Source organism: Carassius auratus, chromosome 42 (assembly GCF_003368295.1).
Source record: "Carassius auratus strain Wakin chromosome 42, ASM336829v1, whole genome shotgun sequence".
Taxonomy (NCBI): Eukaryota; Metazoa; Chordata; class Actinopteri; order Cypriniformes; family Cyprinidae; genus Carassius; species Carassius auratus.
The window spans coordinates 17,720,385-17,746,164 of record NC_039284.1 but is presented as its reverse complement, the minus strand read 5'-3'; the positions used below and the strand labels follow the sequence as shown (position 1 = coordinate 17,746,164).

The following is a 25,780-nucleotide window of genomic DNA, read 5'->3' as shown; positions in this document are numbered from 1 at the left end:
TGGGGTGTGCTGTTTGAACACCTCTGCTCAGTTTGAATAAATCACTTTATGTTCATCTGTGACCTGTATGTGAAGGGTTGCTGTCTATCTCTCTGCACCCTGGAGAGAACAACAGTACTTGCTGGTTATTTAAAGCACTCTTGTTGAACTTGACATTTACTAATAGTAACAAGTCAATGTTACAAATGACCTTGTCCAAACACGTCAATAAAATGAGCTGTATTCAGGATAGCATACAGGGAAGTTGTGGCCTAGTGGTTAGAGAGTATGACTCCTAAGGTTGTGGGTTCGAGTCTCGGGCAGGCAATACCATGACTGGTGTCCTTGAGCAAGGCACTGACCCCCAACTGTTCTCTGGGTGCCACAGCATAAATAGGTGCCCACTGCTGCGTGTGTGTGTTCACTGCTCTGTGTGTGTGCACTTTGGATGAGTTAAACGCAGAGCATGAACTCTGAGTATAGGTCACCATACTTGACTGTATGTCACATTCTATTGGAAATTTCTATTCATCAAATAATCCAGAAAAAAACAAAAACAAATCATAGTTTCCACAAAAATATGGAGCAACACAACAGTAAATTAAGATTCAGATCACAGGAATAAATTACATTTTAAGACATATTTAAATAGAAAACATTTATTTATTAAATTGTAATAACATATCACACAATCTCTTGTTTGATTAAACAAATGAAGCATTTGTGAACATAAGATAATTTTTTCAAATATTAAAAAAAATCTTACCAACCCCGAACTTTTTTAATGGTAGCGTGTATCTATTGTAAGTATTTCTTTTTTATTTATTTATCTGTATTTAAACTGTTCTTTAAATATTTAAAAAAGGATCAGAAAATAATTAAATAATACATTTAAATACACAACATGCACAAAACAAGGATGAAATCTATTTTGCAAATGCAATAATCATTCTTAAACCAACAGAAGAGAGCTTGCATGGCCTTTAAGAAGGACACTGGTATGATTTATCTCAAACGATGCAATGGAAACTGCATCTACTCCAGGTGATAAACAAGAAATTAGAGATCTAGTTACACTGTACATAACGTCAGTCTCATCAGCATTCTTTCTCTTCATCTCTCACTCCATTATTATCTCTCCTGACCCATCCTAATTCAGTATTCCATTAATAATGGACGATGTGTCAGATACGAAACAAGAGCAATGGCTTTCTCCCTGGCAAGCCTTTTCTTCCAGCTTTGTCTCTACAATGGCATGGATGCATAGGCCATCTTGTAAACGATTGTTTTTCAAGGTGGTGGCTTATCCCCCTGAACCAGATTTAATCCACACCCTGAGAGAAAAACTACATTGCCACCCAGACATGCCATCTGTGGGCGTACTCTGTTCCTGTCGGGAAGACAGACCTGGATTGATGTATCAAGTGGCATCACAAACTCTTCACATTTATTTGGCAAATGCTTTAATCCTAAACAACACCACATGCAAGGTACATAGAAGAAGGTTTTTAGTTTACCTGGGAATTGAACCTATGACCTTGCCAATGGCATACTTTACTGTTTCAATTACAGGAAGGGGGTAAAATGTTGTTGTTTTAAATTTGCCAGCAATTTCTGAGTGATAAATTGTTTCTAAACCAATTTTTTTTCAGTGCATTTTATTAAAACTTCTCTGTAAATTTATGAAGAAAAAAAAAGCTGAAAAAGATAAAAATGAAAAAAAAAAAAAAGTGGCGTAATGTTTACAGGTTTCCCTCAGAAATTGTACAAAGAAATGGGATAACACATTAAATTATATGTGAAATTTTTAAGTCGAAATGGACAAAAATATTTTCTTGTAAAAGATGCTTAAATAATTCCAAATACATTAAAATAAATAAATGAGTCTAAATAAGATTAAGCATTTTTATTTACAATATTTACTCGCAATAGCAATTGAAATGTCAATCATAGAGATACTCTCCTCTCAAGGACATTACGAACCATTATTGGCACAAATATTAAACATTTTCAATTATTAAGGGAATATTAGTCAATCTACAAAGTTAAAAACGCATTTGTAACACCAAACGATGGCAATAAATAACAATTTAAGGGCCTGCGCATTGCATTGCTCTCTTTAGCATTCAAAAGGTTATTTCGTTTAGCCCTTTGGCAAGTGTGTTGTGGAAAGTACAAGTTGATATATACTGCAACCTCGACATTGAGAAACAGGTTTGTTGAACTCTAGCCACACAGAAAACAAGAACACAGCTCTATTATATACTATGTGTCTTCTTGTAATTACTCATTTGGGAGAAATTGCCAAATTGCTGAGTGAAAACATGCCATTATGTTGCACAAATGACAGCAAATATACATCCATTTATGCAGTATGTCCATTTAATAGAGAAAAGAAAACCCTTCTCTGAATTTGGTTATTATTACTTTTTTGCTGTTGACTCTAAACAATATTTGCCATTTGCATTTGTATTCATTGTGATGGTGATGGATCGTGATGATTATTATATATAAAGACCTGAACTCGCACTGAACAAAAACATGGTTCAAAAAGGCTTGGTTCTGAAATATTTTGATGCACATAATCAAATCCATCTGGACTGAAAAGGAAACATAATTTCATTTCTCCATCAAATAACCCCTAGTTCAATATTTTAGTTCAACCATTTCCATCTAAACATCCTAGATAAGAACTAGCTAATGCAAAAACGACGCTCAAAATGTGATGCTTAATGTTAACGACAGACCGAAACCACATTAATGACTCAGCTGCTATTGTGAATATAAAATAAGCAGAATAATTAACTCTGAGTACATTTTCACAGAACATTTACAATATGTGATAATCAGCATCTGGAGGAGTTACGCCTTTGAGATATCTAAGCAAATATATAAATAAATCACACTAATAAAACTGCATTTGACAAATGACATTAACCTAGTCTAAACCATTGCTATTTAAAAAAAAATATATTTTTATAGGAAAATATTTATGCTGTTGCATAAGAATATAATAGGGCTTCTAAGCAAGTAAAAACTCCTACTGCAACTGAGTGCAATATACAACAACTCAAATATTGTTTTAACATGTTATGTTTTCCATTATTATTCGCACCTAATAAACACTTTAAATTGGCAGCCCCAGTACATAATAGCATCGAAGTTCTAATAAAATAATGCAAGACTCGTGTCATTTTTGGAGTTTTTTGTAATGACAGATTAACCTTCAGCAAGCACATTTTATTTGAGCAAATCTTCATGTTGCTAGCAATATCAAATAAGCGCTGACAAAGAAAAGGCCAGATGCCACAGTACAAATCCCAAAAGCACACTGCTCGGCAGGATGTGTCACCCTGCACAGTTAAGAATAGCAGGGAATGATGAAACATACAATCTGCCTGATGAAATACAAAAAGTGCATTCAACACAATGTGAGGAAGGAGATGAATGTGACCCTAGTCATCTATGTGTTGAGACAGATGTAACCACGTTCACCTCCAAATTTCATGAAGAGAACATTGAATGAGTGTCTTTTATACAAAACAGAGTCCATCAAAAGAAAAGGATGTTTTGGATAGAGGTCAGTGAGATAACAGAGTCTTCACGCAACCTTTCAGTGTATCCTCCAAAGAAGATCGAACTCCCCTAGAGACCTGCGGCCTGATGTCCATTAAACCTGTCAGGCTGCGTCACGTTGACCATGTCGGGTGACAGAGGGTGACACGGGGCTACAGATTAAACTCACCACTCAAAGAGGATTTATGGCCTACTGGCTTTCTTTACACCAAGCTTACTGCATTGTCCCGTCTCTTCCGCGAAATTCATTTACAAATTATGAGTTTCACTGAAAGAAATCTAGCAGATTTAACAAATTAATTTAGCACAATTCATTATTTAATATTTTTATTATTCATTTTTAAACAATTAATCTTAACAAATAAACAGAAATTAAAAATGTCCTTGATGTACAAAATTAACTACTAAAATGATACAAAGATATGATAAAATGAAAACAGATATACAAATACAACAAAATATAAAAGTAACCAATTTAACGCATTTAAAGGATTTATAATATCTACACCAGTCTCAATCTCTATATTATTTATTTGTTAAGCAGCAGTGTAAAACTTACTAAAACTTTAACAAAATATTAAAACAGAAACGAATTCAAAATATTTTTTGTAATCTCAAAGATTAGATATCTAGATAGATATTTAGATAGATACACTTCCAGCACAGTGTTATCTGACATAAGCACAAGTCTAATTATAGTCATATGTGATGTTTACTCTTGCAGAAGAGCCTCTATGCATGATTTAGTCTCATGCCACACCAAATGTTCTCTTAATATGCAGCATAATCAGATTTTATTCGGCACAAAACCGTGTCACTGGATATTCCAGCTGTGAATAGCGTCTTGAAGCTGATATTTCCTTGTATTTTAGTAAAAGCAAAGGTCTTTCCAGTTTTCTACCATTACTTGATCGAACCTTCTTTAGACAGCCATTAGACAGCAAATCCCATTAAGTTTAAAGCTTGATAACCAAGACAACCAGGAAAGATGGAGAGAACGAGAGGAGAAATGAAACTTTTACAAACAAGGTTTTAAACAAGGCATATCACTAGCAAGATGTTTACAAGACAACTCAGATAACAGTAAAGCACAATAAAGGACACAAATTTTGTGTTCTTCTATCATGAAAACAAATTCCTCCATCCATATTTCCCTCCATCCTATTAAATACAGGGATCCTCCATTTTGTCCACTTATATCAAAGGATTACATCACTTGCTCAGCAATGGCTGCTCTGCAGTGAATGGGTGCCGTCAGAATGAGAGTCCAAATAGCAGATAAAAACATTATAATAATTCACAATTAATCAATATGACTCCAGTCCATCTATTAACATTTTCTGAAGTGAAATACTGCATGTTTGTAAGAAGCAAATTCATCATTAAAAATAGTTTTAATTTTAAACCATTGCTTCTGGCCAAGATACCAGTCCATAATCCATAATAACGCTTCCTCCAGTGTAAAAAGCCAATGCCCTGTTGTCCTCTCATATCAAAATCCAACAACTTATGTGCTTAGAACAGTTTTGGACTGTTTTTCACTTGCAAACGGTGCTTGGTCTGTGCAGATTTCTCTCCTGATTCAGACAAGATTACTTTTACACTGCAGAAAGCAATATAATGGACAGAGGACACCAACTATCAACTATTAATCAACTATTAAATCTGAACTATTAAATCAACCATTCTGAAACCATTTCAAAAGACAGAAGTTCTCCAAGGTGAAATAAAAAACAGAGAAAGTGAGATAGTTAGCATGAGTCAGACGTCTGCAAAGTGTGTAGTTAAATATTTTTATGCAACTGTCATGAAAACGTCAGGTTCCATTCCTCGGACCGATGTTTAGATGCTCAACAAGGTCAAACACGCAGGTAAGCTACATCTGATCTCCAACCACATGCTTCTATAAAATTACAAAAATGTATCCTGTAAGAATTGAATCCTGTAACTCCAGAGTAGCAGGAAGTGAACTGGCAGTGTTAATTTCCTAATGTCAACAGAATTTCAGTTGAGGCTGATATAATACCTCCATTTGGAAAACACGCTGAAGCACATTAATCATGCGTGGCGTTGCACTTGAAAGGCATACTCGACTCTGAATGTAGGACACATGATCGTGATCTCAGCCCTGTGATGGAGAGGATGTCATGTATAGCTGCTCCTCTGTGTTTCAGTGAAGCCAATATTCTGATACTTTTTCTCATATGATACTGTACTTCCTATGCTCTTCTTTGGATCCCCTTGCATTTAAAGTGAGACTTTTAATTCATATTCTTTTAAAATGCAAAGACACATTGCTTGGAGCATGTACTTTAAGATGGAGAAACCTTCAAAAGTGCATTATTGGTTTCAGATGCAGCTGTTTCTATGTCAAGGACAGTGGAAATGTCAGTTCTGCACACTGGCACATCTGTCTCTGCCTTCATAGTGCAGACATACATTATTCACCGAGAACTATGAGGTCAAGATTATTAATGCACTGTTTTTGTGAAAAGACACTGGCTGGATCTTATAAAACCTACAATGCACAGGGAATAAATACAACCATGTTTTTTAAAAGCAATTTTAAATCTAAATATTAATAATTATTTAATTAATATCTAAATATTAATTAAATCTAAAGATGAATAAAAATGTAAAGATTTATCATAAAATTGATAGTTTTGAATATACAGCCTGTTTATGAATTAAATGCTATTGTAATATTACTTTTGTCTTTTATGAGGAAAAAAAAATTCATTTCATGCAATTAAAATGAATGGCAGCTGGAGTTTTCAAGCTTGAATAAGCGGGAATTTTCATAGTAATGGCTTAATTTTGAGTCTGTTTCTCAAACAAAAGCTATCATTTGGCTTTAAAAGAGTTTTGGGAGTTTGACAGCATCAGTTTTTATTCATAACACTGAAGAGAGTGGCTAAGATTTATTTTTAAATGAAAATAAATACAAAATCTTAATAAAAAAAATACAAATAAATAAAACGAAAACTGCAAATTACAATAACTATCATCATCATCATCATATAAATAAAAAACTGTAATAAAATAAATAAACAAACAAACCTGATGACATAAAGACTGAGTAAACAACAGAATTTTATTTAAAAAAATCAATTTATCTGAAATATTGAAATAGCTGAAATATTTCAATGTCACTGTGAATATATATATATATATCATACATAAAATTATTTATTACTTTTTTTCATATTGCCAATTCTAATTGTCTTTCTATCTTTTTTAAAATATAAATGCCACCCTTTGCCTGTGGTAAAATCAGTGTAACACACAGCCTCTCATGGATTATCACTAGACATCTTACTTTTTATAAGACTTAATCTCGTATACTAAGTCTTATGTATATACCTTTTAAAGATGATGAGGTGACCATTATGAAGAAGATTGTTGAGAGGCTTGTTTTTCTCCTTTTATTAGTTTGTTTGAACCAAGGATCTATCCATTAGTCCATTCATCTCAAACCCTTCAGTAATGTCTATCCTGAGCTATGGCAGACAGGGACAAATACAAGCCCATTTAATGCTTTCAAGAGCCCTTCAAGAAAATCAGCACTGTTCAAGAAAAACATCCCAGAGAATATAATGAACTATTAACTATGTATATATATATATATATATATATATATATATATATATATATATATATAGACACACACACACACACACACACACACACACACACACACATAGAATGCAACTCAAAAGGCCTGTGTTAACCTACGTGACCAAAATGTCCTTGTCAACATATTTAACCCTACCTTGTGCTTCCAAAGGTCCCGCCATCCAATGCCATCCCATAATTCCCCATACTCAGAGTTATGGCTTCATTTTTACTCAGTTCACAAGGGACCATCTGGTCACATGTGACCCTTAAACCCCAGGGACATGCCTCCAACACACCACAGGCTTATCTCTATTAAAACCCTGATCCTGGGATCAAGGCGAGTCCCTGGAGCAGCGGCTGGCCTTCTGCTGAGAAACTATCTTCATCAGAGAGCTCCAAAACCAGCATGTTCCTATGTGTTTCTTTGGAGATAGTGTGTCTGTAAACAAAACCTGACATCGGTTTTGCATTTTTCTCATTATGTTTGCAGACAGAATCTGTGGGAGGGGAACTGGTCCTAAATCAGTGGTAAAATTGAGAGTTTAACCCAAGGCTATTTTTGTGCTATGAGTCTATTTTCTCTCTCCTTGCCGAAGGCATGCATGGGAAGCAAAGGTGAGGCAGAAAGGTGGAATTCATTTCTGACACAGGCACAGGTATCTGTGCTTATTTTATTATTCATTACGATTTATTTTATTTATTATTATGTATCAAATAGCTTCACTAAGAGCAGAGAACAATTTCAGTGGACGACATGACTATGGCCCAGAGGTGACTCCTCATCTGCCCTGCACTCTCCAACAGACGTCGAATGATCTTGGCATTTGGGTAGGGAAACATAAGATGCAACTCAACTCAAAAAAAGCACGGTTTTACATGTCAACCGCATGAAACAGAGACCAGCTTGGCCATCATTTTCTACAGATCAGGACACCTTGAAAATGTGTGACTGTGTTAAGGTTTCAGGGGTTACCATCCAGAGTGATTTGAAATGAGATGTTCAAGTGGATCACATGTTGTCCTCAGCCAACAGAAAGCTTTGATGTTCAAGAATCATCTATAAATGGTATGTGTGCCTTGTACGGAGAACGCAGTTCCTGTTTGGCACAGTTTGTTGACTACAGATTAAGTTAAAAGGCTGGAAAGTGTGCAGAAACAGGTTTGTAAAATTATACTGGGTCAAAGGTATTAAGAAAGAGTTAATAAACAATAATACACTATAAACAGTGTGTGAGAGGAGAGGAGAAGGACAGTTCATTTTCTTAAGACTTTGTGCATGGAAGTCATGAATACTACAATTGATCTGTTTCTGAATGTACAGTAAACACACATCATTTAAATAAACTGTATGAACATCTTTGAACATCTCACCTTTCAAGACTCTAGGAGGAAAACCAAAACATACTTTACAATATTCAGAGTGTGACTGGAGCTCAATATTTAAAACTCTACAGCAATACACATGCAAAAGTGCAATACATCTGTCAGACCATATACAAATCCATGGCAGGCATCTTAAAGCTGAAAAAGGGGTGAATAAATCCTGAAGCCAAGAGAACAGCAGCAAAAACTAGGCCAAAATACACTTTACCATAAGAAGCCTTGCATGTGCCATGGGCTATATGGCATTATAAGCAACTTACTGCAAGTAGACCACTATTAAAATGCATCTTAAAGTCAGCATGTACTGGACCCTTTTCCCATTTCTGTGGTTCACAGAAGCCGAAGTCATCATAGTTGGGTAAACAAATTTGATAAAAAAATTCTGGGAACCACAGCTGCCATTATTACAGTAGATTTCACTGATCGTTTTTTTTTTTTTTTTTTTTTTTTTTTTTACAGTGTACATTAAATAAAAACATTAAAAAACACTAAATTTACAATGTTTAAATACATCACAGTCTGTTAAATTGGTCCATATAAATAAATATATATATTTACTTTCTCAATGCACATTCTTGGTCTTATGGTGCACAATGCATCAGTCCACATTATTTGAAAAAAAAAAAAAAAAAAACGCTTGTCTTTGTATCTTTAATCAGAAGGTAATATCCTGTTCTACCTCTGCAACTTCATTCCTTTTCGCCTGTTATCAAGAATCTTTACTTTTTAAACCCATTTCTCTGACTGCTTGGATCCAAATGGTATATTTTACACAAGCCAAGCAATTCCTAAAGGATACACATGTCTTCTCATAGAAATGAGAAGTCATATTTCATATAGAAATACCACAGTATGCTGAAATAAAACAGGTTGTGATTGACAGTCAAACCATAAAAAGACACACTGTAATAGAAACTGGTAGAAACTGAGAAAATTAGTCTTTGGTCCACCATTAAAATATATCCAACATTCTTAAAAATTAAGATTCCAAAACTGTTTTTTTTTTTCTTAGATCAATACCATTTGGGATTATTTTCAGTGAACAATTCTTAAAAGAACCATTTTTTCTTAGTCTGCAGAACATTTTAATGATCTAAAAAACCTTATTCTTCTATAAAGAACCTTTTGTGCAATTGAAAGGTTCCATAAATGTTCTTCATGGAAGCATCGATGCCAGTAAACAGCCTTTTTCTTTCTATAAGAGAACCTTCTAAGACTGTTCTCAACTTTAAGCCAGCATGCAATGACAATACAACATGACATGAAGCAGCAGCAAAAACATTCATAAAAGCATACTGCACATACTTTTCAAGATTGTAACCCATGCTTTGCCCTGTGAAAAAGCAGAAGAGGCACAGCAGACATGATACGTTTATGAAGAACAAGCCATGAAATGTGCTGTGTTATCAAAGACCACGTGTCCTTTTCTGAAAAGAGAAAAAAAAAGATGAAAGTCTGCCCTTAGAAAATGTCGCCATTCTGCGTAAATGCCATAGATTGCACACAGACAAGTGGCGCAACCCTAGGACACCACAAAACCTGCTGAATACCACTATTGTAAAAAAACTTATCAAGTTTGGAATGATTATGTGAAAACTTCACGATTATATAATTGTCATATTTGTGTCAGAGCTTTGGCTGTGTAGTGCAGCAGTGTTCGGGAGGTTCAAAGCAATCATCTTTTCCAGAGGGGATTACAGCTTTAAAACCAAAGTGAGTGTCCCATTCAGGAAGGGATAAAGCCCTGTGTACTAATCTGATGGAGCGGAGGGAGCTTGTACGAAGCCATCCATTAAAGCCACCAGCCGTAGTCATTTCTGTGGACTGCTAACTTTCTCTCTGACCCTACAGAGCAGTCCGAACATGTTAGCATTGCACGCTTAGAGCCTGTCATCTGCACAGCCCGTATGCACAGCATGGACGGCATTAGTCATCGCCAGAGTCATCGAGAGAAGAGAAGATTACAACAAACAGACAATTTGCATTCGACTGTTTGACATACGGCGCATCCACACAGCCAATAATGTCATATGCAGCCTAAGGAGAGCGTTATATCATAATCTCTGACTGATGTGATTTTTCTGTACATGTCTCGATGTAAAATTAGTTTCTTAATCACACAACATGAAGTGATTTAGAGAAATGTCAGTATTTTTAAATGGAAAATGTCTTGAAACATCAGGAAAATAGTGTTGTCCCATAAATAAATGTCTTATTTGGGCATATTTACATTTTCATATATGAAATATGTTGTCATATGCAGTAAAAACATATATGAAGCCTATTGGAATAGATATTAACATATATATCTAGCTCATAAAAAAAAGATCTTTATATACAGTATGTCATGCTCAAATATATCCTAAAACCATTGTCAATACATGTTGATATTATATTAATTTACATAAAAGATATACACATATTTATAAAAAAATATATATACATATTATTAACATATGTACACCATAAAAAAATTAATTATTATTATTTTATTTTTTTCAGTGCATATACAGATTTTACTAAGGGAATTTAACATTTTATGGACTTTATATATCTTTATCTTTATCTACCCAGTGAATGCATAGGTAAAAAAATTGTATATTGCCTTATAGCATTTATGACAACATCATCCTGATATATGGCAATATTTGTCATAAATTACATTTCATGGGTAAATTTGAAATTGACTCAAAAATTGACTCAGAAATTGCTAGTAAATTTCACAATTACAAAGAAACAGCAAGTAACACATTTAATTAAATGTGAAATAAAAAATAAAAATGAAATAGTATTTTCTTGTAAAAAATACTCCAATCATTTTTATTTACAAAGCTTTAAAGCTTTGATTTAAAGCTTAGTTAATATTGCCTTCATTATGTAAATAATGCTCCAAATCCTTTTTCGACAAATTTATCACTGTTTTGATTCCTTTTTAAACACCATGTGTTATGAAAAGCAATGCTAGACTTCACACTGTGCTGTCCCCTGGAACAACGCACATACAGGTAGAGAGTGTGCTCAAAATATTCACTTCCACCTGCTTCAAGTGCCTCAAAACTGTATCATATTGCCATTAAACTAAAAATAAAGCAACAAAACAACACATTTCCTCCAGCGTCCTCGCATGAACTCTGAACAAAGTGTCTTTCTGCTCAATGTCACTAGCCACTCAAAGGGAAAAATTTGGTGCCAACACCCCTTTGGAAAATACAGTATAAAGCTGTAAACAGACATGATGACGAAGAAAACACACCCTGGCCTAGATAAACAGTTATACAATCCGTACTGGCCACTTCCCCCCAAAACAGAAGAGCAATGCCAACATCAGAAGTCCCAAGGCTCTGCTTGAACAATTGATGCATGTTGGCTAACTGCACACGGAGACGTGTGACAAACGTTTGGCAGAGTTGAGTTGACTGATATAGAGAACAGCTAAACCTTTAAATTCAGTTAAAAGTTCAGTGTGACTTCAGTCACATTTATCATCTATCAACAAACATAGCTTATATTCCACCAGTGTCATATGATATAGTATTGTATTATGAAGTTAACAGCGTGGAGAATAGGGTTATTTAAAAAAATAACAACACTGACAGAGTATAGTTGCAAAATTATAGTGACAGTGTTTCAGGCATTATGGTATGACATTTTGGTGACAGTGTATGTCAGTGTATATCAACTTTATAAGCCATTTAAATCTTTTTTTACTGTAAGACGCAACACATTTACTTAAAGCTCATCAAAACTGGTCTCTTCATCAATTGTGGTCAATGATGACATGAAGACATAGCACAATTTTACCCACACAACAATCAATGCAAACAATAAATGTAATGAATTAAAATCACAAGATAAATGATGCTATAAATATTAAATATCATAAATGCAACACAAAACTTTTATAAAGGATCAAATTTAAATTTTAAATAAAGTCATCAAATGTGATTCTTCACACATGCTATAGCAAGGTTTCTCCATTAAAATCGCAAACAATTTCACTGTGCACTAAACCATTATATGGAAAAATATTTTCCCCTACAGTATATGATTGCAAAGAATAACCAAACTTGTTGTTTGAGTAAACATTCATTTTATAATGCATGTCTTGCAAGTCTAAAAAACTGGACACGTTTTCATTATTTCAATCTGCTCGAAAACTAGGACACATCTGATTAATAATAATAAAAATAAAAAAAATAAAAAAAGACTGTTGATTTATTCTATTGACGTTTGACTTCCACAAAAGCGTTAATTCAGAGCTTGTTCGGTCTATTTTTAATGTTTTGGCAGGCGCGTCTCTTGATGAGCGCTGTCCGCGGTACTGAAACAGGCATGAGCTCGACACGACGCTTTGAATCGCTCAGTTACAGCTCTGATTCCTCTCCGAAACTTCATCGAACATAAAAACGCAAATTACAATATAAAAAAATAAAAATAAATAACTAAGTAAACCTGTGGGAGTTAAGCGTCTAAAGCTCGTGCAAAAAGCTGTGGAAAAGAAATCAAAACACCTACCTCGAACTCGATGAACCACGTTGGGAATGTTACTATCGCCTTGTCTGCTTCAGCACTGATTTGGGTCACCTAATGCGCGTGCACACAGCTCTGGAGTGAGTGAGTGAGTGAAAAAAAAAAAAAAAAAACTCATCCCTCGTCAAAGATGGCGTGCCCCTCTGACGTCATAATGACCCTCAACACTAGGGCGTGCCCGTACAGCCGCTGTGTGGGGGTAAATGTCCCCGCCTTCATCCAGGATGACGAGCTGCTCTAACGTCATAATGACCTTCAGCACTTAGGCAGGCTGCTATAGAGATTTAGTGCTCATTGATCCCTGCTTAATGTAATAGTGGAGTGTATTGTTTGGCTCCATCTGATTTTTTGTAAATGTGAAATTAGGCAGTTCTCCTTTAAAATGCTAGTAAATGACCTTGGGAATCACCCAATATACTGTGACCTCACAGGTTCTGAGGACTTTTTGACTCCAAAGCTGCTCATACTTCAGGACAATGTTCAAAGGCAACCTTTTGAACCTAGAAGCATCATTAAACAAAACAAAAAAAAATGTTGTTGAGTTGTTGAGAAGCCAAATGACAAAGTTGACCATTTTGTTTGAATTTGACCATGTCGTCAGTTCCCAAGGCAATCCACCGCAGTGAATGGGTGCCATCAGAATGAGAGTTTTAACAACTAATAAAAACATCACAATAATCCATAAGTTCTCCACCAATTAATATCTTGTGAAGTAAAAACTGTGTGTTTATGATAAACAAATGCATCAAGGTATTTTAACTTTAAACCATCACTTCTGGCCAAAATACCAGTACATAATTCAACAACTCTTCCTCCATTGAAAAATCTATCCCCTGTTGTCCTCTCACATCAAAATTCTCCAACATAATTGTTTAGAACTGTTTTGGACTGTTTCCACAAACAGTGCATGCATATGTTGCTGCTTCAGACAAGACAACTTCTTGACCGGACAGAGCAATATTATCTATTTTAGCTGGAAGCAATGGTTTGAAGTTAAAAATGTCTTAATTATGGATTTGTTCATTGTTCATTTGTTACAAACAGGTAGAATTTTTGGGTGAACTATTCAATTAATCTATTCAAAATACTCTCCACTTCTAAAATATGAAGTGGAATAGAAGTCCTTAGATGTTCCCCTGGTTGAGACCAGTGTAAATGTAAGCTTTATCTACAGTGTGTTTTTTGTATTTCCAATATTTTTAAAAGATGCTAAAAAAAAAAAAAATACTTGTTTGTTACTTGCCCCAAATCTCCCAGATTTTCTAATGGCATCATGATTAGATAAAAGTGCTTTAGCTATAAAGACTTACAGATTCAGATAAGGGGCACGAATCAATAGCACTTATTTGATTATTTAATGGCTTTTGGACATAAAGGTTGTTGCTTACTGTTCTTTCGTTCTGTATTTGTATCTAGTGTGTTTTTCTCTGGAAGAAGATGTGTTAGTCAAGATTCTTGTGTTTGACGTTAGCAAAGGAGGACCTGAAAGAATATACAGTAGGCTCATAGTACAAAATAATCTGGCAAAGTGCTTGACCACATTAAAACAAATCAAGACAAAATCTGGATACAGCAGGATAGATGAAGGTCAAGAATCTTCTGAGATAAAATACTGTCCATCGAAGAGACAAAGAGCAGTTCGACTGCTTAAACATGCACTGTACAACAAATCACACACACGGTGCTAGACAGCAGAGGAGAAAAGAACTGCTGGAGGGCACCGATATTGACTCAGCAAATACATATGAGACAGTAATGCTAGTTAGTGTATCAACCAACAAACAGTAAACCTTGCTAAATATACAGTATTGATTTACACTTACAAGACTATTACGCCTAAAAAAATCCATGTGTTTAGCACCCAAGTCTCATTTGCCGCTATCATCCAGGATGAAGTTATTTGCTTATTTGTCTGGCATATATTGATGTCTTGATGACATTTAAGTTCAGATTAAGTTGTGAATTTAGTATTTATTATGAGATGTGATTTACATACCATTGCAGCTCCTTTTTGTTCACATTAGCAGTGCGAGTGCTGATTAATCCTGAATTCTTTGACACAAGTGCACATTTACAGGACCCATGTGACCAATTAATGCTCATTTATTTGAGCCAGATTCCCTTCAGTCTTTCTTGTCAGTTAGCACTGCCAGAACCCACCCCCACAACACGTCAGAAAGAGCCCTTATCCTATGTTGCTCATGGTAAAAAAAAGTGCAAGATCTGTCATTAACTTCATCATTTGCCTACCATCGATGATTTAATTTAGCCATTTTACATTTCATGCTGAACTGTGATTAAGCAGCAGAAACAATATCCCATATTTGTGTAGGCTTAATCATACTGCTGCAGTAGATAATTATAGAGGAGAAAATTCATGTGAAACAATAAAAAGAGGCACATTTACAGAGAGCCCCCTTTATATACATCATATAGGCATCTTAATAATTCACATGTGCTTGACATACAGCATGTTAAAGCAGCACAGAGACTTAATGACTAACTCTCAATTAACCAGAGAGGTTAGACAGGATCAACTAACTTTAATATCCAAATTAAGCATTCATTTTGATACTCTCTTACAATTTGTTATTTATATAACTTAAATGGACTAACCAAAAATATATGAGAGGCTGTGCTTTATTAAGGGCAAAGAATGGTCAATACTAGAAAATACTGCACAATACTGTATACTGTGAATGCCTGTTTCCACACTTTTAAAAATAGTTCCATATATTTCAACCACAAAAAAAAAGAAAACAAACAAACAAACAAAAAACAAACACATTTAGTCCTATGGAAATGATCTACACTCTTAAAATTAAAGGTTGTTGAACCTGTTTTGGTTCTCCAAAGAACTTAGAGAACAGTTCTTAGAAGAATAATTTTTCCCTATTTAAGAACATTTTAGCAAACTAAAGAATCTTTTCCACTATAAAGAACCTTCAGTGGTTCCATGGATGTTAAAGATACTTCATGGAACCACAGATGCCAATAAAGAACTTTTACTTATAAGCACCTCGGATTAAAAATTAAAAAGGCAAATGTTAAATATAGTAAAAGAAATTCAAAATGTGAAATATAAAGTCAAACTGTAAGAAATTAGGTCTTAATCGCGAGATATAACTTTGCAAATATGTGAAATAAAATCACAGTTGTGACTTATGAAATCACACTGTATGATAAGGTTATGAAAATGGCCTAGTCACTAGAAATGCTGTTTTTTTGAGCAATCAGCAATCAAGACTGCAATTATAAATGCATTTAAATTTATTCCTAAAAAACAGAACGTGATACAATAATATTTGGACTTGATCATTAACATTTGGTCATCTGCTTTTCTAAATATTCCTCCCTCCTCATTTGTGGTACACCTCCCCCCCCTCTCCCCCCTCTTCCTTTTTCCTTTGGAGCTAAAGATTAGGAGCTGAGGTCAGTGTGTCTGTGAGTGCCACATCATCAAGGCAATTAATTTCCTCCTGCACTGGAGCAGATTATCATTTCCTCATCCTTTTATGGTCTTGCGCTTTTTAAACAGTCTAGAATTAACAGACTGAATGTATCTAATATTGAATTCAACCTTTCCATTGATTGCCCTGTTTCTCTCTCTAGCGCAGAGGAATTGACATCTTCAATGTCTTATCCTTTCTGCAACGGCCACTTGAACTATTATCAAATCCGGTTGCACAGTATGGAATGACAGATAGAATTCTTGCTGAGTCCACTGTGTCTCCTTTCATGTGAATGTGCTGGCTCAGAGCTCGGGAACAACAATGTGCAGGTGTTGTGAATTTCCATTGAACTTTGTAAAATTTACTTTAAATGGAGATGAACAACAACTACATTTTCCAACTTGCTATGTAGTTGCATGGGGCGTTTTATGTGTTTTAACACATTCCATATTTAACACAGAGTGTCCTGTTTAATTTCTAGGGACTTATTAAAGAAACTTATTAAAGAAAAGATTTAGATTTGCTGAAAATGTACTCACCTTACCCAGAATGGGACACCAGTCCCTCAGTTAACTTCTTGAGAAGTTAAAAGCTGCATGTTTGTAAGAAGCAAATCCATCAAGACATTTTTTAACTCCAAACCCTTGCTTCTAAAATATGACTCCATTAATCAATAATATTCAATTAGAAAATGATAGTGTAAAGTAAATGCATATATCAATATATCATGTATATATGAACATGCATACATGAGTACAGTACATGCATGATATATCAATCAGAATGACACAATCACCTACAATGATTAACCTGTAAACTTGAAATATGTGACTGTCATCTCCTTTTCCTGTGTTCAGTGGGGGTTGGTGATTAGAGCCAAAGTCACAGGAGAGGCATTAAGGGAAAAGGCTTATAGACCAGGTGGTGCTCTCAGTCAGGGGTTTGTATAGCAGTATCCCAAATGGCAGCACACTAAGGTGACCACTGTGCATCTCATTGACTGACTATGAAAGGTTCTTTTTATCCACTATCAGGAAAAGGGATTTATATTGTGGTCCTTCTTTACCCATCTATCATTTTTTTTCCTCAAATGACAAAATGAACAAGTCTGGGAATGACTAATTTGTCAGAAATGAAAGACAGACAGCAGCTCTGAATGCAAAGCAGCTATTGCACAAAGAAATTTAATGTATTCCTCCCCAGTCGTTCAATCCCATTCAGCTCTGGGATGCTCTTGTTAAAGTGTATGAAGTCCTTGAGAGTAGTCTTTTTCTCAAAATGATCTATCTATCTATCTATCTATCTATCTATCTATCTATCTATCTATCTGTTGAGTTCCTACATGATCGAAAGAAAATAATTTTTCCCATTCACCTTTCCTTGTGTTGACAAGGGTGTGTTTTTAACACCCTTGTGTTCTGGTTTTCTGGTTCTAGTTTTCTTTCTTTGAGCTTTCTGTTGAATTTGGACATGAGCAAGCCAAAGATTCTCGCACTGCCATAATTTATAGCAATGTCCAAGCAATTTGGTTCTGTGAAAAAAACTAAAACAATTATACAAGTAGATGTAGACATTCACAACTGTTTCAAATACTTCAAATAAAAGCTATTCCTGAATCCTGAAAAATGTATAATGGTTTCGAAAGAATTAAGTGGCACAATTGTTTTCAAAAATTCAGCATATTAGTGTGATTTCTGAAGGGTCATGTTACACTTAAGGCCGGAGTAATGATACTGGAAATTCAGCTTTGCATCACAGGAATAAATTACATTTTAAAAAACATATTAGAATAAAAAACAGTTATTTTACACTTATTACTGAATTTTTAATCAAATAAATTCATCCTTGGTGAGCATAATAGGCTTCTTTAAAAAATTCTTAAATCTTTATATTTTTATTTAAATCTTACTGAAAATCAAAATAGTATTAGCATCCAGTTGGGGCATCCAGTTAAACTGGTCAGCTGTATTGACATCAGCCTGATATAGTCAAAGAAACAGCCTAACAGTCCTCCAAATACATTAAAAGTGTAAATCTTCATTTTTCTTAGTAGCATTACCTTAGTGAAATAAGGAATTTAGCTACTTGGTAGTTTCTATACCTACACACTGTCATGAGTGGCATCTTAAAGAATTGATCTCTGACATCAACAGGCACTTGTTGGGTAAACACCAGGCTGAGAAATTCTAGATGTACAGTCTTCACACAGTAATTGATGTTGGTATAGATCTTTTCTTTTCTTTTTTTTTTTTTTCTTTTTTTAAAGAGCTCCTTCAGGGCAGCTTTGCTTAAGTAGCCTATGACACTGTTATAAATATCTCAATGATTTACATTACAAGCAATCAAAATTTCATCATACTTTTGGCCATATAAATATTAGCATTAGCAACTGCACAAAATAAATTTTGGTGTTTTTTTTTTTTGTTGTTGTTTGTTTGTTTTTTTCCTAATATGGGGCTTCATAATATCACTATAATATACTATACGAGCTATAAAAGTTATTGTAATATTATATATTTGTAAAAGAGATCTTTGAATCATCTATTATTACAATTTTGATACTTGTTGGGTCAAAAATATAACAGAACATTAATCTTAACTATAATTTGAGGACTGATCTCAAACCTGATCTACTGCGTTTGGATCAGCTCCTTTCTCCAAAATGCTATTGCAGAAGTGTTCACAGTCCTTTGCATTCTCACAGGAGAGAAGAACACGAACAGTGATCTCTCAGAGTTAACAATGTTGACATTTGCATTGCAGCAGAGCGCCATCTGCAGGCAGAGGGCATGTTCTTCAGCTGTAAATAAAATGAAATATTATAAAAAAGAATAATGAAAACATAGCCATATTTATAAATAAATTGTAGAATAAAACCCATTAGAAATAGAGTATATAAAAAGATGTTACATTTTCTCTCTTCATCTTTGAGATTCGCATTTGCATGCTTTGTGATCAAAAGATACACAATATTGTAGTAGCCTAACTGTGTTATTTATCTGTGGTTTGTTCTTTTCCCGTACATATTACAGTAGTTTATAGATCTGGAGGACCTCAGGGTTGCCTTCCGCCACCCTCCTCACTACACTTTTAGAAGTTTTCAGCGTGTTTACCTAGTCTTCAGAACTAACGAATCACATAAAAAAATAAAAAATAAAAATAAAAAACTGGCAGTGGGCCAACTGAAAGCCTATCAGATTGTGTGTACATTCAATATTTAGGAATTATTTTAATCCAATTTTTTTTTTATTTGAGAACTTCCAACTGAAAGCCTATCAGATTGTGTGTAGCTACATTCAAATATTTAGGAATTATTTTAATCCAATTTTTTTTATTTGAGAACTTACTACAAACACGTAACGGAATGCACACTTTCGGCTGCACTCGATAAAAATCGGGAATTGTCGTGCTGACACTTTCGTTCACACTCGGTAAAAGCCGTCAGACGTCGCGCCTTTGTTTACGCTCTCCCATTCGCTGAAAGATAAACACTCTCCTGCTCCTGTGCGAACAGTGTAACGTAATGACCTTTCGTCGGAAGTCCATAGTTCAGTGTTTCTTTCTTCAGAGAGAATATGGGAGACAAAAAGATACTCAGCATTGGGTTGGTGTGTCTGGATATCATAAATGTTGTGGATAAATACCCAGAAGAAGATACTGACACAAGGTGAGAAATTCTGATTAACTTGTATAATTACTGTTCATTTCTTGATGCACTTTTTGCGTTATCGTTCCAAACGCATAACCTCTGATCATACAGAGCATCTTGCTATAGCACTGTAGTTAATGTTGCATCACAGGTGTTACAAAATAACGTGCAGCTTGTTTGGTAGGTGTTTGTCTCAGAGATGGCAGAGGGGAGGAAATGCATCAAACACCTGCACAGTTTTGTCTCTGCTTGGGGCCCCGTGTGCATTTATGGGCTCTTTGGCTCCTGGACCAGTAGCTGAGTAAGTGTTTTCTACCTACTACTATGCAACAACATTTTCAGGGTCATATGTGCATTTTTTACATATAAATAATTATGACGTAGCTTAACTGCTTTCAACATTAATAATAATAAGGAGTGTCCTGAGCATCAAATCAAAAAAGGAACGTGCATTTTCATCTTTTCTTACTACTACAACTTATATCAGCAGAAATACACTTCCCTATCCCTCACACAACTTTAGTTTACATATGGTGCATACTTTTCCTTGCTAATTTGTGCTTCTAAGTTCCTCTTGAATGACTTTCAAATGTACAAGATTGATATCTCTCTTCTTCTGGAGCATGCTGAATGCTCCTTTCCAGCTTCTGTAGTAATCAACAGTGTGACAACAGGAAGCCGTACAATTCTGCATATGAACAGGTTTGTGTGTAAGTACTATGAAGCTCTTTGCTCACAGGACGGCTGTCGCAGCAGAAAAAAAAAATAAAATAAAAAAATAAATAAATAAATATATATATATATATATATATATATATATATATATATATATATATATATATATATATATATATATATATATATATATATATATATACCAACTGCTTAAAGTGGTAATGGCTTTTCTCTTTAAAGGTTGTATTAAGGGTGTATGGTTCAAAGTTCAGTGTGGCACACTTTCGGAGCCTGTTATATGTTTCCTGCCCAAATCACTCAGTAGTGCATATGGGTCACTGGAATTTCTCTCTTGTTTGTTGCACTAGTTTCATCGTGGGGGATTTTGCACGGTGTGGGGTGGACATATCTGGTGTGGCTTGGCAGCAGTGGGGTGAGACCCCATGTGCCTGTTGTGTGGTGTCTCTCACCAAGGGCTCTCGCACTGTCGTGCTCTCAGACACGTAAGAGTAGCACCCAAAGTCACAATAATCATAACACAGCCAAAGTTGGATGGATTGGGTGTAAATTACCAACTCTAATTGTCAAACATAATCTGAGAGTGGCACTTCTGTAATTGACAATAATGTAGTCTTAATGTAGCTGCCATTAACAAATCATGACAGTTTGACTTTGCATGCATTAATTTGAATGCTTGAAATTTGGGAGTGGGGGTGATTTGTTATTTTCAGTTAATTTATTTTCGATTAGATGTCTGTTTTATACATGATTATTTTATTTAATTGTTTTTAACAGCACACAACAGCACACAATGTCAAAGCTTATTAACTAGCCTACTAACTTATTCCACGGCTGTCTGAAATACTTGATTCTGACAGATCAATCTCTGCATTCTATGGCCAAATATTGTATGTGTTAAATTTTATATATATATATATATATACCACTAAACTATATAAATGAATTATGAATTTTACATCATTATGATGCATCTTTATAGAAATTGATATAGTAAGCAGCTGTGTAATAAGTGGCATAATGTACAGTCAGCCATTCAGTCAGCTTGTTTCTAAAAAATAAAAAAAGGTAATTGTGAATTTTTATCTCACAGTTCTGACTTTTCATCAGAATTGTGAAATATAAAGTTAACATCTTGCATTTCTGACTATATATATATATATATATATATAGAGAGAGAGAGAGAGAGAGAGAGAGACATATAGATAGATAGATTTGGAATCGTGAGATATAAACTAGCAATTGTGTGAAAAAAGTTGCAATTAACTTATTTATTTTTTATTCAAAAACAGAACTGTGATGTAAGAATTCACAATTCCAGGAAAAAAAAATCACAATTGTGAAATGTAAATTTGTGAGGAAAAGTCTGAAGAAAACTAAACATTTATATTTTGCAGTTCTGGATTTTTTCTCATAATTGTGAGTTTATATCTAAATTTTTTCTTCTCAAAATTTTGAAGATAAAAATCAGAATTTTAAAGATAAAAAGTCGCATTTACATTTTTTATTCTTTTATCCCGTGGCAGAAACGGGTAAAGTCCTAATCACCCGTTTAAGGTTTGTTTTTGTGGTTAAGACTGGCTGAATGTACATTATCATTTACTTCCATTTGCTTTGTTTGTAGCAAACTAATATATAAAACAACACTCATTTACATCTCAGCCTTGAATAATATTTCTAGTCTCTAAAACCTGGTTTAAAAACTTCCAAAACCTTTCCCTCTTTGCTGAGAAACAGTCTCTTTGGTTTATAATCACAATTATCTTGTAATCACAGTCCAAAGCTGACTATCTGCCTGTACTGATGACTGTTATCAAACGCTTTACTCTATACAAACTGACAGGCATCCAGTCGAAGGCAATAATCTAGGGTTTTTTCCACTATACAGACCTTTCACTGATTCAGTTTGTATTATATGATTACAGCAGATCATGTCAAAATAATGGATAGTGATCTATCAAGTACACAAAGTGCAATTATTATTTACTGATTGTTGAACTTTCATCAGAAACTTGCCAGATGTTTCTGTAGAAGATTTTTCAAAGGTGGACCTGAGCCATTACAAGTGGATCCACTGGGAGGTGAGAGTGTGCACCAAATAGGATTCACTTGCTTCATAGTAACACTCCAAGTCACACTGAAACACTATTTAATTTCTTCTGATCTGTGTTTTAATAGCTTTATTCCATGAGTAGAGACATAGAGCTGATTGTTTTATGAATGCATTGTCAGGGCCGTAATGCTGATGAACAAGTGAAGATGATTGAGAGGGTGAGAGAGCATAACAGCAAACAGCAAGAGAAGAACAGAATCACCATCTCTGTGGAAATCGAGAAAACCAGGGAACCCCTCTACCAGCTTTTCCCTCTTGGTGATTTGGTATGGTTTCACTACGTTTCAAACTGTACATGAATAAAACACATTATGTCAATATGTATAAACTGCATAGTCTTTGTAAATTGATTTTGGACTGGCATATCACACAAAATAATTACATTTTGATCTGCTAAATTAATATAAATATACATTTAATTTAAATGGGGTTAGTGTTATTGTTACATTTATCAAAAGTGGTCTAGTAAAGAAATTTAGAATTTTACTAAGCTTTCAATTTCAAATAAACCCCATTGCAAATATAAATAAATGTAAACTTCGTATTTATCAAAGAATCGCGGTTTCCACAAAAATATTAACCAACCTTTTTGAAGCTTAAAAATTCATCTTTGTGCATTCTGCAGTTATTTCTATTGTGCAGCCACATATTTTGGCTTTGATTTTGAAAAATCTTCAAATAAATAGGGCTAAGAATTCTGAACTGTTCAGAGCGGAAGTCAAAGTATTTAATAAATATATTAAACAAAATATTGAATAAATGACCAAGCAAGAAATCTGAGTGTCAGCTGATAAGCTTTAAGGCATGCTTGTACAATACACAGCCTGTTTATTTATCACTGCTTTCAATCAGGTCTTTGTTAGTAAGGATGTGGCCCAGCAATTTGGGTTTACCTCAGCTGCTGCTGCATTGAAGGGGTTCTGCGGTCGCCTTAGAAAAGGGTGAGTCAGTGGATTAAAATGACCACTAGATGTCATTAATGTTCCAAAAAACTATAATTCCTAATAGCTGTTTAAGAGGATGTTCTTTTGAAATATTAGCTGTTCCATGTGTTAGGATGACTTTGGTTGTGTGTCTAGAGCTACCCTTATTTGTGCCTGGGCGGAAAAGGGAGCGGATGCTATGGGTCCCGATGGTGTAATCATCCATTCAGATGCATTCCCGCCTGAGAAGCTTTTAGACACACTTGGAGCAGGAGATACGTTCATTGCTTCTGTGATCTATACCCTTCAAATGGTAAGGATGAAGGTCTGATTCTGAAACACAAAGAAGTAGGGGTTGATGTAAGTTGTGCTTATAAATCAAGCTGGTTCTTTTCTCTTTTCTGCAGGGGGCAGCCTACAGGATGCTCTCACATTTGGCTGCCAGATTGCAGGCAAAAAATGCGGTGTCCATGGATATGATGGAATTTTACTCTGAACTTGGCGGGAAGGTGCACAGCAGGAATCTAGTACAGACATGAAGCATGCTGATAAACTTAACTAGTACTGTAAGCAACATTGTCAAGGCATGATGAGGTGCTGAATAATGTTTCTTTGCACAGAAAAGACTAATGCACATGCAAAGGCCTAATAATTCAAAATAATGATGGTATATTCTGCTGGTGTTCTTCTGTAATAGAATTAATAAATTAATTGAAGACTTGTTTTACAACTTACACTTACGCATTAAAAATGTGTGTATGTGTATATATATATATATATATATATATATATATATATATATATATATATATACACACACACACTGGTCAGAATAATATGCTGCATTAATTTTATCAAAAATACAATGAAAACATTAATAACCTTTATTAATAGTTGAGCACCAAATCAATATATGTCAAATAATATTTTTTTTAAAAAGTATTATTTTTTTCTTTTTTACTGTGCCTTTGACCAAATAAATTTCGCTTTGTTGAGCATAAGACCCTTTTTATTTTTATTTTTTACAAACACATTATTCTTAACTTTTAACCTAAACCTGTATTGAAGAAAAAAATGGTTAGCATACTATCCAACAGTGCTTTGATAATACTCATGAGTTATGAAGAGGAGTTCAAGGATATTGTTCTCTGATTGATACTGAAGAGCTGGCACACATCTCTGCAGCAGTAGGGAGCACAGGCCTGTGTGTTTACACTCTATACAGAGAAAAAGAGGGGAAAACAGCTGAATATAAGTGGACAAGATGAAAGACAAACAGGATATGTTACATTTTCCCACCCAATCCCATTTAGACACAGCCGGCTAGCACTACATGGATTCTTTTACCACACCCATTGTACAATAATGACACCGTTTGTCTGACAATATCTGTTCGACATTTACTTAGGGGAAAAGAAATGGAATTTCTTTAAGCCTATGTATAAACATTTATTCATTTATTGCATATATTGTAAAATGCACTCTTTCTTCAAATTTGTGGAAATTCTTAGTGTATCACATGGCTGGATATCTGTAGCAATCACTAACAGTCAAATGCAAATAATTTTGCTGATAGGTAGAGTAGTTCTTACTTTTCCAACTTTAAACATGCTTAGCATGAAATTGACTCCATAAGCAAAAATTAATCAGTGCACATTATCACAAAGAAAAAGATGACTTCATAATATTTCATAAAAATGTAATAACTTACTGTACCTCAGAACCAACTTTCCTTTTCAGCCACAAACATGAATGTGAGCTGAGAAGACATGGAAAACCAAAAGCCAAATAATAGCCAGTAGCTATGTTGTATTTATACATCTTTTCTAAAATCTTGACTTAGTTTTTGCAGTAATATACAGTG

At 34.5% G+C, this 25,780-nt stretch overlaps 2 protein-coding genes across 3 annotated transcripts in view; one reads left to right on the top strand and one right to left on the bottom strand.

The window, feature by feature from the left end:
- Positions 1–25,780, bottom strand: part of LOC113060912 (neuronal PAS domain-containing protein 3-like) — a 783,891-nt gene that overhangs the window by 167,175 nt on the left and 590,936 nt on the right. The gene's annotated exons all lie outside the window — the stretch shown is intronic.
- LOC113060936 (ketohexokinase-like) lies at positions 19,979–24,634 on the top strand. The gene is made up of 8 exons (XM_026230207.1): positions 19,979–20,205; positions 20,372–20,488; positions 21,231–21,365; positions 22,889–22,961; positions 23,113–23,259; positions 23,846–23,934; positions 24,073–24,221; positions 24,315–24,634. Exons 1-8 carry the CDS (start codon positions 20,114–20,116, stop codon positions 24,410–24,412), a joined length of 900 nt encoding a protein of 299 aa, XP_026085992.1. The 5' UTR covers positions 19,979–20,113; the 3' UTR covers positions 24,413–24,634.